The 14246-nt window shown below is 36.8% G+C and overlaps 1 protein-coding gene across 2 annotated transcripts in view; it reads left to right on the plus strand.

Moving 5' to 3' along the window:
- ZNF385D (zinc finger protein 385D) overlaps window positions 1-5780 on the plus strand; it is a 914313-nt gene extending 908533 nt beyond the window's left edge. For both annotated transcript variants that reach the window (XM_032331133.1, XM_032331196.1), the window contains 2 exons: window positions 763-864; window positions 2705-5780. In XM_032331133.1, coding sequence (XP_032187024.1) covers window positions 763-864; window positions 2705-2938 — 336 coding nt within the window. In that variant the 3' untranslated portion in view covers window positions 2939-5780. The remainder of the gene's footprint in view (window positions 1-762; window positions 865-2704) is intronic.
- Window positions 5781-14246: the final 8466 nt, after the last annotated feature.

Below are 14246 nucleotides of genomic sequence, written 5' to 3' on the forward strand. Positions count from 1 at the left end.
GTATTAGATCTTTTCTCTGCCAGGTTTCCCTCTCAAAAGTGTTGATTTTCTTGAAAGGTCAAATTGCAATGTTCCATTTTTACTTGTTTAGATATTTACATGTTACAACTAATTTTATACTGTTCTATTCTTTTATTTTATGTACTTTATTACATGGTGTTGTACTGTATTGCTAAATCCTGCAGCCACCTGCTAAAGGGATGACTAATCCTATTGCATTCACTTTTACTGTGAATAGCCCTCCAAAGAGATCAGTTAGACGTTGCCAACTAAAGGCCCAGCCCTCATATTGTGTTGGATTTTATATGCATGTGTGCAATATTGTGCTCATTTTATGCACCTTCGTTATTTATCTTTAGAATTTAAGGGGCTGACATTTGGCTGTACAAATGTGAGGGTAAATATTAGTATGGAAATAAATTCATGCCTGCCTGGGCATCTTTGTTTATTTGCACATAAAATTCCTTTAGACATTCCTTTCCTTTGTACACTTTTAAAAAGGAGATCTGCACAGCGATAAAGAAAAAGGCTGGGAAAACCAAGAGCCTTCTATTTGTTAAAAATATACTAAAAAAGGCAACATAAAAATATATATCCTCAAGCCATCAGAACCCAAGGACAAAAGTGCATGCTTTTTTGTTTTTGTCTCTGCAACTTGTATTAAATAACTAATCTTCTTCCTTAGGTTAAATCAGTATTTTTGAGGGGGGGTTTGGGGATGATTTTTTTTTAAACACTGTCATTTTTAATTGTTTTTAATAGCACATTAGCAGTAGAAGGCACAAAGACAGAGCTGCTGGGAAGCCCCCGAAACCTAAATACAGTCCTTACAACAAACTACAGAAGGCAGCACATCCTCTGGGGGTAAGTGTCATCATTGATTCCCAATCAACAGTGATCTTGAATGTCCCACTGTCTGATGAACTTGATTTTTTTGTTGTTGTTGTCAATTATTAAGTGAAATAAATGGAAGGTACCTTAGTCATAAGAAACAATTGATTGGAAAGTCCCAACCCTCACTCCAACAATAGAATTATTGGTTTTGTGAGTTGTGTGGGTGGTTTGCCACGTTTAGCCACAGTTTGGTAGCTATATCTTTTGGAGTTGGGCTCTGGTTAATGACAGAGCGTGGAGAAGGGAGTAAAGCCAAACTTTTGAGTCAAGTAAGTGATATCATGATATCTGGTCTTGCTGTCAGTGGATAATTTTAGGAAAGTTCAGTGAAAAAAAGTTCTTGTCTCTCTTTTTTAATATCTTCATGGGACAAAGCACTGGTGTTTTTGATACCCTCAACAGTTTTGGATTTTGAATAGCATGGTTTCAAGGGCATGACTGATTTTATTTAATTATTACACCAAGAATAATATCTGAGGCCTAGGGAAATTCTTCCTGGGAGATGCCTTCTTTCCATTACCCCAAATATACCTTTTGATTAGTGAACATACTAGTATAAATGTCCTGACCTGGAATATTTTTTTAGGAATTTAAGGGAAATCTGTGAAACCTGAGAATCTCAAGCTAATATTTATGACCACGTGGCAGGGTTTTGTTGTTTCTTGTTTTTGTTTTCCTGGTTGAATTGACCATAGCTTTCATCAGGGAGACCCAGGGCTCAATGAAAAGTTAAGAACAACTGATCTATACAGCATGTGCTGAATTGTGCATTTTGAAATCTGTTTTCTTCAAAATAGATCTTATTAATAATCGGTGCTATTGTGTGCTGCTGGCACATGAAAATATAGTTAAAGGAAAACTGCAATCATCTATTATGAGACCTCAGTAGGAGTTGACCCAATTAATTTAGTAGCATCACCCATTTTTATGCAAATGAAGTCACTTTACTCTTTTGTACAGAAGCAATTTTAGCTGCATTGAAAGGCTGTGAATTCTGCACAGAGCTGATGTTTCAGCACTAGTCATAACTTTGAGTGCTATTTCTGACCAGCATAGATGCAGCTTTCAACAATCAAGTGAATGGTTCTTAAATAAACAGGGAAGTCAAATTGTGTTAATGTCACCATCCAAAACCTCCTTCCTAGCTCTCACTGTGTTACTGTTTCCATAAATGGGAACATTCTGTGAGAACAGCCATCTTACTAATGCTACTAGCCAAAGAATGAACTGGTTTTGTAGAGTAGGATTGAGAGAATATTGTTACCATTAGCACAAAGAGGAAGCATAAAATGGCAGATTTTGGGGGGGAGGCAAGTTTCACCTTGAAAGTGAAATTTTGTTATTTTTATTTCTCTTCATTAATACCTCACACCTTGCTGGGCTGCCCAGTTTATACACTTGGATAGCCTAATAGTAGCTGTCAGCATTAATAAATCTCTCTTTTAAAATATCAATTCTGTGACGGTTCATGTGTGTGTGTACAGTGGAGTAAAAATTCCATACTTTTCTTCCTCAACATGAATACTTTCCTCAGGTGGTATATTTATGATGAAAAATAAAATAAGGTTGCTGAGTACTTTCCTGGACCAACAGTCCAAGCTGGCCATCTTCAAGTGCTCTTCCAGCTCTTTCAAAGGAAAGATGTTCTACACTTTCCGTTATTCTTATTGACCTTCCCAAGTGTGATTTTTATCTTTGTAGTTGCTTCCTGCTACATTTTAAAAGCTGCCCATCATTCTGGATTCTATGGGTAGATGCCCAAACTCCTGTCCTTCTGTCTTTTTTTTTTCCCTCTCTCTCTCCCTTGCAGGTAAAATTAGTATTTTCAAAAGAACCTTCAAAGCCATTGGCTCCACGAATTCTACCAAACCCACTGGCAGCTGCAGCCGCTGCTGCCGCAGTGGCGGTGAACTCCCCCTTCAGTCTCCGAACTGCTCCAGCGGCCACACTGTTCCAGACCTCGGCACTCCCGCCAGCACTCCTGCGGCCAGCTCCCGGACCTATTCGGACCGCCCACACTCCTGTGCTGTTTGCTCCTTACTGAGTTCCAAATGGGAGTACTTGTACTGCAATAATTTTTCAAAAAACGAACAAACAAACAACAACAACAAAAACAACAACAAAAAAAAAAAACAAAAGAGAACTATGCAGTGTTTATTTATAGTTTAAAGTCTATCTGAAGAGCCAGGACTTTTGATAGTGAATCGAAAAGATTATTAAAAAAAAAAAAAAAAAAGAGGGAGGCTTAGGGGTGGGGGGGTGGTATTTTCTCCAAATTAAAGCATTCCTCTTGAACACTGATTGTTTTAGAAGTGATCTCCAGCATTGACTTGTAGTGGTATCTAGAATTTCTGAAGCCTTTGTGACTGTGCTTTTGGGCACCTATTTCCCTCTGCATTGTCTTTCCTGCTTTATGAAACAGCTATACATTGTAAGGGCATTAACTGGTTCCAATGTATATATATAATAATTTACTCTGTAGATTAAGATAATATGAAAAAAGAAAAACAAAAAACAAAACAAAAAAGAAAAAAAAACACAAAAAACAAAAGCAACACTGTGAATAGTAGTACCCGTGCTGGTCCTCTTGCTATGACAGCAATTACTGGGTATTTATCCCAACAAAAGTAGATACAGTAGATGTCTTGTAAACAATAGTGCTGTGTCTCAATCTATGCCACTAGGTTATAAAGAATTGCAAAAGGTAGAATGAACAACTATTTCATGCCGGTAAGCAGCCAAATGATACACAAACACCAGAGGGTTCTGCGGAGGTCTTCCTGGTCCATACTCTCTCCCCCATCCAGACTATAGGTAACTTTAAGTTGAGGACAAGAGAGCACGGCTTAAGCATAGAGGTGGGGGAGATATTAATAAAGGTCATTTCTTACAAAGTATTTTTTCCTCCCCCTGAAGCAGTGTTGCTGGAAAGAGGGAAAGAAAGCTTTGTAATGAAACTATATCTGAAAACAGGTAAACCCGTGCATTGTGGGTGTTTAGAAAGAAATCAGTTCAACTGTTCTGTTTAGTGGATAAGAAATTCACGTAACCTAAGATGATTGTTTAAAGTACAGATTTTTCATGTTAGTACATACCCAAAAAAAACCACAAAAAACCAGAGAATATTGCATCCCTGCAATATCCCCTTTATATCATACCAGTAAGGTTATCTCTTAGGCAAAGGTTTCTGCTTTGAACATGATGATAGCTATTGTGGGCTTTTTCTTGTTTCTTTTTTAGATTTCCTACTGACATGATATGAACAATTAATATATACTTAAACGCTAGTAAAACAAGAAAAATGAATCTAAGGTGATTGCAGACCGAGGATATAGTGTTGGAAAAATTCTGGTAAGGTGCACTTGACCATGATTTCACTAGTGGAGTTATGAAATACTGGCAGCCTTTGATAGTCACCAAAAGGCTGAAAGGAGTTGATGTTTTACCTTTAAAACAAGATTTATCAGGGGTATATATAAATATATGTATATTGTATATATGTTAGAAAGATTAAGAGAATAACTTATAAAAAGAAATTCTATATAAAATAATTATATAACCATCCCATGTTACATGTTATCATTAAGTTGGTAACAAATGGCATAAAAATAGCTGTGCCTTTAATTTGTGATAAAGGCTATTTGCTTTTTCCCATAGAAAGCTAATGTATACCTATCACTATGATGGGATTCGATGCAGCCAGTCTGTTGCATTAAGAACAAGGACACTTAAACTTAGAACAATGTTAAAACATGTACAAATCAACCCTACATGATTTAGGTTTAGAGAAAAAAAATATTTTTGAAAAGGTTTTGTAAAGACTATTTAAATCTCTAGGGAAGGGCTGGGTATGGCCTTCCTGAAACTGCTCTTATCTAAACTGTAGTAACCTTTTTGAGAGGTACAAAGATTCCAGAGGAAACCACTGGAGAGATAGGTATATCGCATTTGTCATTTTATATTTGAGAAACACCCATAGCGTGCTTGGTGCTCAACATCGAACATGGTCTTTGGAGTTCTTCTCCGTCATCCAGCTGTAGACATTTGTCATATAAACATATCTTTAAAACAGTTGGCTTTATACACCTTTTGTTAAACAGTCAACAAAATAAGGAAGGAAGGAGAGAAGGAAGGAAGAAAAGGGAAGATAGCAGGTAGATAAGCTAGACAAAAGACAAAAGTTATTTCATTGGTCTTTGGTAAAAAGAATTTCAAACCACACATCTCTGGTTAAACACGTTAGTTAGTATCAAAATTTGTTTTTTGAAAGTATCCGGTGATTTATGTTTACCAACGCCTCTACTCTCTGGTCTTAGCAAGTGTTTCCTTTTTTTCCACACACACCCCCGACTGGGTCAGCCAGATGGAAAGTCACTCGTGAGTTTGTTGTTCGGGGCTCTGTCTATATCCCGTGTGACCAGCTTCTAAAGGGTTTGAACTTGAGTTGCCTTGTTCTGGTTTGTTAAATAGTTTGATCTTTCACTGTAACTTAGCCTGAATCCTTACCCAACAGCCTTTACACCTGATAAAACCTCTTTCTGTTGGAGAACTTAATGTTAATTGACGCACTCTCACTACTCCGTGCTTTTGCTCTTCTTCCCCCATTTTCACCAAAGTGAATCAGCCGGTCCACTAGAAGTCAGGGCCTTTGGGATGCAAAGAGTCCTGGATCACACGGTGTTACTGACTTTAACGATTTGCTGGGAACAAACAAATCAGCCATATTTTCTCCATCAGCCATATGAGAAAACTCAGAAATACCTAAATCCCTTCTGCCTCACTTCGCTATGGAACCATTTTTGTTTAAATGGTCTCTTAAATTGGAGTTGTAATCATCAGTTGTCTTTTCCTCACTACCTAATAAAGGATGAAGCCTAACTATGGAACTTACAGTGGACTTTCTGTGAATTGCTTCCCTCCACTCCACATTATTTATCAACACCAGACCAACATCCGTTACGGTTCAGACTGCTATAAAGCCCTATCCTTTCCCTTAGGGAACTTTTTTCATGAATAAAGATCAATAATTCAGATGGGTCAGCACCGGTGCTCTGAAAATCCCGAAGGGTGGTCTGACTTTATGGTTATATATCCCTCCCCACGCATCACACCCATGGCAAAGAAGTGATAGGGAAAGCATCTCCGATTTCATTTGAAACAGATATAAATGCATTGCAAGAGCCAGATGCCTCTGGAAAAAGCATTGCTGCCCCTCATCTGGATCATCCAGACAAATGGGAAACAGTCGTTGGGGAGGTACTGTATTTCTCTCTTGAGAAAACAGGTGATTACACATGACAAATTGCTCCTATCACTGGTCCTAATCTTTGAAGAGTGGTGGTTCTATTCACATAAGCAAACACAGTTGGATTTTGGCAATTTATGTCATCCCTGCCTCATCTGTAACGATTGCAATCTTAAGGAACTATTAGGCTTCCCTTCACTTATTGCAATAATTCATGCCATTATCATCAGAGCTATAATTTGGTTTTTTTTTTGAAAGGTGCTACGTATTTTACTGCCAGAGAACTATTTAACGAAGAGAGTGTTCATACTCACTTGCAAATTAAAAGACCAGGAAATCATAAAGTGAAAAAAATAATAGACAACAGGGCTTTTGAAAATAGGATTATTCAAATTTATCGTGGATGTTCCCATGTAAGTTTCTAAAGCACAGGACCAATATATAGCACACGTGGCATTAAATTTCACCTACAATTAAATTTTAAATACTTTGACCCCATACCCATGTGATGGTTAACTTTCCTGAAGAAATCAGATCACAAAGCTAAATGATTCAAGTGGTGTAGAGACCTCTTCCTTCAAATACGAATTAATATTTGTATTAAGGACTACTTTTCTATATATTAGCATGGATGACATTATAGTAATAACTATTTATATAAAGGAAAGCATCATAAAGTGGTGGGGAAAAAATGAGCTGAAAGAAGTCCAATTGTATTGTAGACTTTATCTCTGACCAGCAGGGTAATAATTAATCGACTAATGCTTTGTCCTCAATTTTTTTGTCAGTAATATGGCTGAGCTCATTTACTATATCAGCATTAAAAGACCACTTCTCTCATCCTGTCAAAAATAAAATTGCTTTCTTGTCACGAACAATGGAGCTACTTAAATATTTGCAAATGTCCGGAGGTGTGTTCTGTATTTCCCTCCTTCCTGAGTATATACCACACTGTAGGCCTCTCTCATCTAATCAATCAGAATGTAGACTTCAACTATTATCAGAGGAGTTGCTAATTCACACTGGACTTTTCACAAAGTCATAAAGGATTCACTGTGTCTCTTTTCTCAATCTAGAACATCATAATTTTTGATCAAAGCAAACTCCAAAAGGAAGTTGTTTGTGTGAGTATGGGAGGGAGCGACAACTAAATGCCTCATCCTTATTTCGTTTGTTGTGTTTTCCGTCTTCAGCAGAAAGGGTCTCCCCATCACTAATTCTACCCTGGGTTTGCATGTGTTTTAACTAATGGGCATTTTACTAAGACCACTTTGTCCACAGTCAAAGGGTATCAGTGATGCTCTCATCATTGTTACAGCAAGAATTATTTGAGCTGCGTCCTGACAGTGAATGTTTTCCATATGATTTCTGTAGGTTTTCCCTAAAAGGGTGGATTTATTTCTAGAGTATCTCTTCGGCACTTTCAATGGCATGCTTTAATAATGACAGAGGCTACCACCAGGAAGTGAAATGGATCACTTATAAGACACATCTTCCTTGTCTACTTATTAGGTCTACTTATTAGTTCTGAGAGTAGTGTCACGGCTTTCAATGAAAGATGATATGTTGATACATCATCCTCAATTGGCCTACAGGGTTATTACTCTCAGGAATGGGGTTATAGCTTACCAGAATTATGAAAGTTAATGGAAGGCAAGTTCAGCCCTGGAAAAACCTCCTATGTGCTACTCTCTTTAGAAATCCAAGCAGGTTACAAAACATCACAGGGTTTGAAGAATTCCTTGGCTTCCCCACGTGTGAAAGGACCAAGAACTACCTTCAGTCTGATCACCTTTTTCCCGTTTGCAATGACAGAAAGCCATCTGTCTTAGGTGGTCAAGTTGACTCTACAAATGGCCAAAATGCATTTCAGGTCAAACCTGATGATTAATATGCATGATCTAGTGGAATATCTTTGAGTTTGGTCAAGTTTTCTAAAACCACCAAGAATGGAGTCAAGTTCTTTTCATGACTGGTATGTCAACTCTAAAAGTAATTTCCAAAGAGAAGGGCTAAAATGGTTTATAAGAAAAAGAGTTGAACTAAAAATGAGTACCTGAACAATGAACAATTCTAAGGTTTATGTGTGGGTTTATATACACGTGAAGTGATAGAGAATTCATCCTTTTATGAGGCCATGGAAATACCTTTTTTCCCCCCAATGATCAAGTTGGTTTCATTTTAAGAAGAGAAACTCTATTTTCACATTTGGGAATCTTAATAAACAGGGCATTGGAGAAGTTGACAAGTAGATATAACGTCAAGGTACTATGCTCTCTACTAACATCATTATGCTAGAAAATTGAGTTGGATAATGCAATTGTAACATTTCATACAAGCTACTGACTTCCAGTATAGAAGTTGAACCTTTATCAAATCTTCTTCAAATCCAGGTACTGTGCAAGACATGGTAAAACAGGGCTAAAGAAAATTAGCAAGGAGATAGTCCTTTATTGGGGGCCTAGGTTGTATTTTTTTCAGGAAACAAAATTTGTTAAAGTCATTTGGCCATTTGATTATCTAAATCTAGTAAGATATAAATCTACTGGGACACGTGTTATGGCATCTTTAAGCCATGGTAGAAATGAATGGAATTTTATTAACTAAAAATAACAATGTGGGTTTTATTGGATACTTCTCAACTCGATTTAAAATATATCATTGTATAATTTCAGCATAGGACACCAGGACGAGACAAGGCTAATATTGGGTAAAGACCTTCCACTAAATGTTTTGTATCTATCATGACCGTGAGTTAATATTGTTAGGTACAGAAAAGAAATAAAGGTCTTGAGATTCTGGAAAGTTTAGCTTTCATGAAATAGTCAAGAAGAATTTCCTGGGATGACATCTGTTTTTTAAAGTGATTATGGGGGAAAAAAAATGTGTGGAAGTGGTGGATTTTGCGGAAAAGCCTTGCCGCAAAGGGATCTAGGCATAAGATTGATCATCACAGAACAGTGGGCATGTTTTCTGGCTTCAACACAAAATATCTATGAGGAAACTGGGCCAACTTGCTTGGCATTTTGATGACTTGCTTCTGAAAAAAAAATTAAGAGTAACAATGTGACTATAAAGTTATGCTGAAAAAAAGTAAAAGCTGAATTTAGTAAATGCAAGTCACTTGCCTCTCAAAATTGGTTCCAAAAAATCTAAGCCTAATTTCTATAAATTTCAGTAAAGTTGTTTTAAAATACATCTTATACTGACAGTGTTCATATTCCTACATATTTAAAGTAGAACTGATCTGATGCCAAACCGATGTCATTTGTAGCTATGTTAGACCCTCAATTTTGTCCTGAAAAAAAAAAAAAAAAGTGAATGATTTTATTTAAGATATCTAGTCTTAAACACACATGGAACTCTGTGCTAAGAATATTGTTTTTCCTGAGAAATTTGTTGGTCAGTATTTTTTTTTCCTTTTATCAGTCAAAATATTATGTCAGTTCAACTAAGGTTTCCTTACATATAGTCCATCATTTCTGCTAATAATATTTAATTTACTGGAATTTCACAATTACTTTTAAATTGCCTCCTAAGAGGTCAAAGAAAAATTTATTATTAGCTGATATATGATGAGATATTCAACTCTTATGCAAACTGGAGTATTGGTGATTTTTAAGTAATTATTCTTAATAATAGAGCATTAAACAGACTCTATCAAATAAATTGAGTGATGACTATGCCTATTTACTGACAGCCAATTCGAGCCTTAGTCTCAGGTTCTAAAAATAGCTAATCCACATGCATTTAGTGACCACAAACTGAAGGCAGTATTTGTTTTTGACAACCAGACTTCCGATTGGAAACTTTGGCATTAACATTCAAAAAAATTGAATAAAATTTTGAAATTTTAAAAATAGGTTATGGCTTGTCCTACTTTTCTATAACCTTGCAAAAAAAGTACTTAGGGGAAAAAATATGTGATTTTTTTTTCACCTTCTTTTCTCATAGTTTAGAAAATATAGGCAGGCCTTCGTCCACTATCAACCACTTGGCAAAAGGTTTGAAGAAGTTCTACCCAATGACAATAATACTTCATATTTGAAAGAGCATTACCACAAACACCGAAGAGGTACAATATGCATAGCTTTCTTGATTTTACAAAAAAATAAAAATAAAAGAGACAAACCAGGGATCAAAGAAATTGCCCTACCTATAATTACACAGATATGGTTCTCAGCTAAAATACTATTGTGATGATGTACAACTAGCATGTTCCTTCACCTGTACCTTTGGGATCTTAACTTCAGCAGCAGAAGCCAAAATGCTTAGGATGCAAATTTGTGTCACCTTATAGCCCATATGTTCAGCAACTCACTTTGGTCTTTTCATTTTGCCAAATCATGCTGAATAACTCATAATAAGAGGTTCTAGATGTCCCCACGTGGACTTGGACCGTTGAGATGAAATTTTTTGTGTGTTTTATATTTCAGTACTTGAGTTATGATTATTTGTGTTGTTGTTATTGTTTATTTTAGTTGAAGCCTCAAAGAACTCCCCCTTGTGTGCCAGTAAAGTCTTCAGTTGAAATTAAAGAAATCAGGGCAATTCACATAATTTGTATCATGCCATTCTTCTGTTTTAAGTCATGTAAAAAAATCTCTCCATATGCTAATAATTTCCCCAATGTGAAACAAAGCTGCTATCAATTTTATTGACTCAGAAATGTAAAATGTAGAACATTTTATCCTGTCTCTGGTCCTGTACTAAGTTAAACTTTCAGCTGTGAACAAATTAATCTTTATTTTTATCAGGAATTCTTTAAGAACTTCTCAGTTTCAATAAAAGAAAGACACTAGTAATATTTTTATGTGATGAAATCTCCCTGGTTCCTTTAGCAGCCCTAGAAATGTCCTTAGCCATTATCTCCTCTCTCCTCAACAACATCAAAATTATCCCGGTATAAAATATTTCAGATGGTTTCAGGAAATTGGGACATTTAAGTCCTTAGTCTTTACTTAGTTTATGAAATAAAGGTGGATGCTTATTTTCCTCTCATCCACAAATAATCCATAGGTAATGTATCCAATTTAGGACAGATTTTTCTTTCTTAGTTAAGTTTTAAGGCTCTTTGGAAGAGGAATATTAGAACAAATTCGGAGTGCATTCTATAGGTTCTACTCTACTTATTTGTAATAGATTACCATTCAGAGAAATACAAAATGAAACAAAAAACTGCATAACATGATAGTTCCAAGCATCAGCTAAAAGTTTCGGCAACTCACAAACATGTGTCTTGTGACCATTTCTCAAAAGACATGTTTGAGGGGGTGGGGAGAACAAAATATTTGGTTTTTGTCCCTCTCTGAATGTTACCTATTCCATTGGCTCCTCTTTCTCTCTTGTTTGAAGGACAGAAGTTCTTATCTTTAAACTGACCTCTTAGTACATTTCATTTAAGTATAAGGCAGAAAAATCATTTTATTTGTAACATTGAAACCTGTGGTTTGCCTTTGCTGAAATAAAATTTTAGTGCAGACAAGAGGTTGCAAGATAATGGTCCATGTCTCCATAGGGTTGAAAAAGTTTTTTGCCTGAACAGTATTTTTTAATTAGCTCTCAAACATCTCCCCAAAAGCTTTTTTTTTTTTTTTTTAATTGGAAATTCTGATTTCTTTTAACAAACCAGGAAAATCTGAGAGCCATACTGCTGCATTCCCACTAGGCTACTATGAACTGCAATTGTACTGTGACTGCCCCCTTTGGACAAAGTGGAGTTTTGCAATTGATTTTGATGTACACTGGGAGACCATAGTAACTGTTTCCTGCCAGGCCACTGTAAACATTTGGTTTGCAAACTCCAGCATAGCTTATTGATTCTCAATCACCACCTACACTTTTGCTAGCTAGCTTTCAACATTCTCTTCAACCCTGTACCTTCTCCCTCAATTTGTCATTTCTGGGTTCATCTTGTAATGCTTTTGATTCTCATTGTAGATAAGTGGTTTCTTAAGGATTAATATTTTGCAAGCATCAATTCCAGTAAAGACTCCCTTCACTAGACTATGATGCTGGGAGCATGTGGGATTTTCCAGAGTTGGCACCCAGGAAAGAACTGATTCAGGCAACGAGTGGGTGACTGCATTCAAGAAAAGGATTCTGCCATTTTCTTCACATTTCTCTAAAGGATGGTTTGGCTTCAGCTAACAGCAGAAATCAGATTTTAGGAAGAGACACCAAGCATATTTCATATAAAACAACTCCTTATTTCTTCTACTCTTTCCTCAAGTAAAATATGAAGAAAAATTGAGAAATAATGTTTCTGAGCATAACTTTGGTGAATACATTTTTGTTTTTTGTTTGTTTGTTTGTTTGTTTGTTTGTTTTTTAGGGCCATAGACAACTTTCTCACAAAGGCATATAGACTATCAGATTGTTAATTCGAAAAAAAAATCATGCCAAAGTATTTTTATGAACTTTGAAATAATCCTCATAATATCCTCCATTTAGGATGAACATTCAAAATGTTGAAGAAACCATGGCATGCAAAATATCTAACCTTAAATTCTGCCTGACCCATTGCCATTAACATCAACGTCTACAAGTCTTAAGTTGTTAATTGTCTAATAGCAAAGATCTCTTCATGTTGTTTTGCTTAGAAATAAAAACAACAATAACAATAATCACAAAAACATGGCTGATCATGTTTCTGTTGAGTGCTCCAAGCTAGGAACCCAAGCCAAAAGTAGATTTGGAAACTTGACTAATGTACAACTTCACATTTTTCAAAGTGTGTAATCCAGGCATTGTGAATAATTTCAGGCCAAGTCCTAGGAAATTGCTCATGGTCTTTCTAAACATAGGGAATTGTTATGCTGAAGCTAAAACCAAATGTCAGCTAAGGTCTGATGCTGGGGAAAACAATTAGAACCTTACTGAATTACCCTCCTGTTAAAGAGTTCACCTTCAAAAGCTAATTATCAGTTTATCATGTTTTATTCATTAACCAGAATTATTTTCGAGAGTGTCAGAGCATTTCAGGTGGGCTGGGTTGGGTTATAATGGAAAGGACTACATAAACATACCCTCTGCGAGTGTGTGATTTCTTTAGATGCAGCGCCTAATGGGAGCAAAATGCTCTACAGGATAGGAGAAAAGGAAGCCTATTTTGGCCACTGTTTCCTTTAGTCTGGATTTCCTCAAGGTAAGAAATTGGGTGGGCAGGGGGGCACAATTGCCAGCAACAGCTGGTATAGAAATGGTTCTGTCAGATTTATGAAGAAAAGCCCAGTTTATGCCAACTCACTGCCACTGTACACTTAGGTAGATAAATTTCCCAGGGCTGCTGAACTAAATTACCAGATACTCTGATGGCTTAAAACAACAGAATTTCATTCTCTTAAAGTTCTAGGGGCTAGAAGTCGAAAATTAAGGTGCTGGCAGAATTGATTTCCTCTTCCGGGCTAAGAGGAATGAACTGTTTTGTGTTTCATGCCTTCTCCTAATTTCTGGTGGTGGCTGGCAGTCTTCAGTTTGTTCACACGCACCCCCATCTCTCCTTTCATTTTGCTCTGGGGTTCGCTCTGTGTGTCTTCACAGCACCTTCCTTACAGGCTTGTCTCTCTCTCTCTCTCTTTTTTTTTTTTTTTTTTTTTACGAGGATACCAGTCATGTTGGACTTAGGATGCACCCTCCTCCAGTATGGCGTCATCTTAATTAATTATATCTACAAAGATCCTATTTCCAAACGTGACCTTATTCTCAGGTTCTGGAGGTAGGACTTCAACATACCTTTTTGGGGAGAGTGATCAACCCCCTTTAGGCTTACCTTAGCCTTCCCAGAAAACTTCTACCCACGATTTGTACCCTTCAAATCGGGTTATTTCTTTAAGGGGTTATTTCTAGCCTTAGGATTTTCCTAGCTCTTGAGCTGAACAAGTACATCTAAGGCCTCCACTTCTGTCCTCAAAGTTCAGAGTGGTACACAAGCAGGACAGGACCCTGAAACCTATCCACAATGGGTCCTCTAGAATCAGAGCCTGAGATGAGATTCACCTGAATGTTGTTTTTTTACCGAAGGCGTGCTCTCAGGAGCAGAGAATAAGGGAAGAAGGGTAGGGCTGGAGGGGAAAGCTAAGGACAGGCTTTAGCCTGGTCTCTGGAA

The sequence above is a fragment of the Mustela erminea genome, chromosome 1 (assembly GCF_009829155.1).
Source record: "Mustela erminea isolate mMusErm1 chromosome 1, mMusErm1.Pri, whole genome shotgun sequence".
Lineage (NCBI taxonomy): Eukaryota > Metazoa > Chordata > Mammalia > Carnivora > Mustelidae > Mustela > Mustela erminea.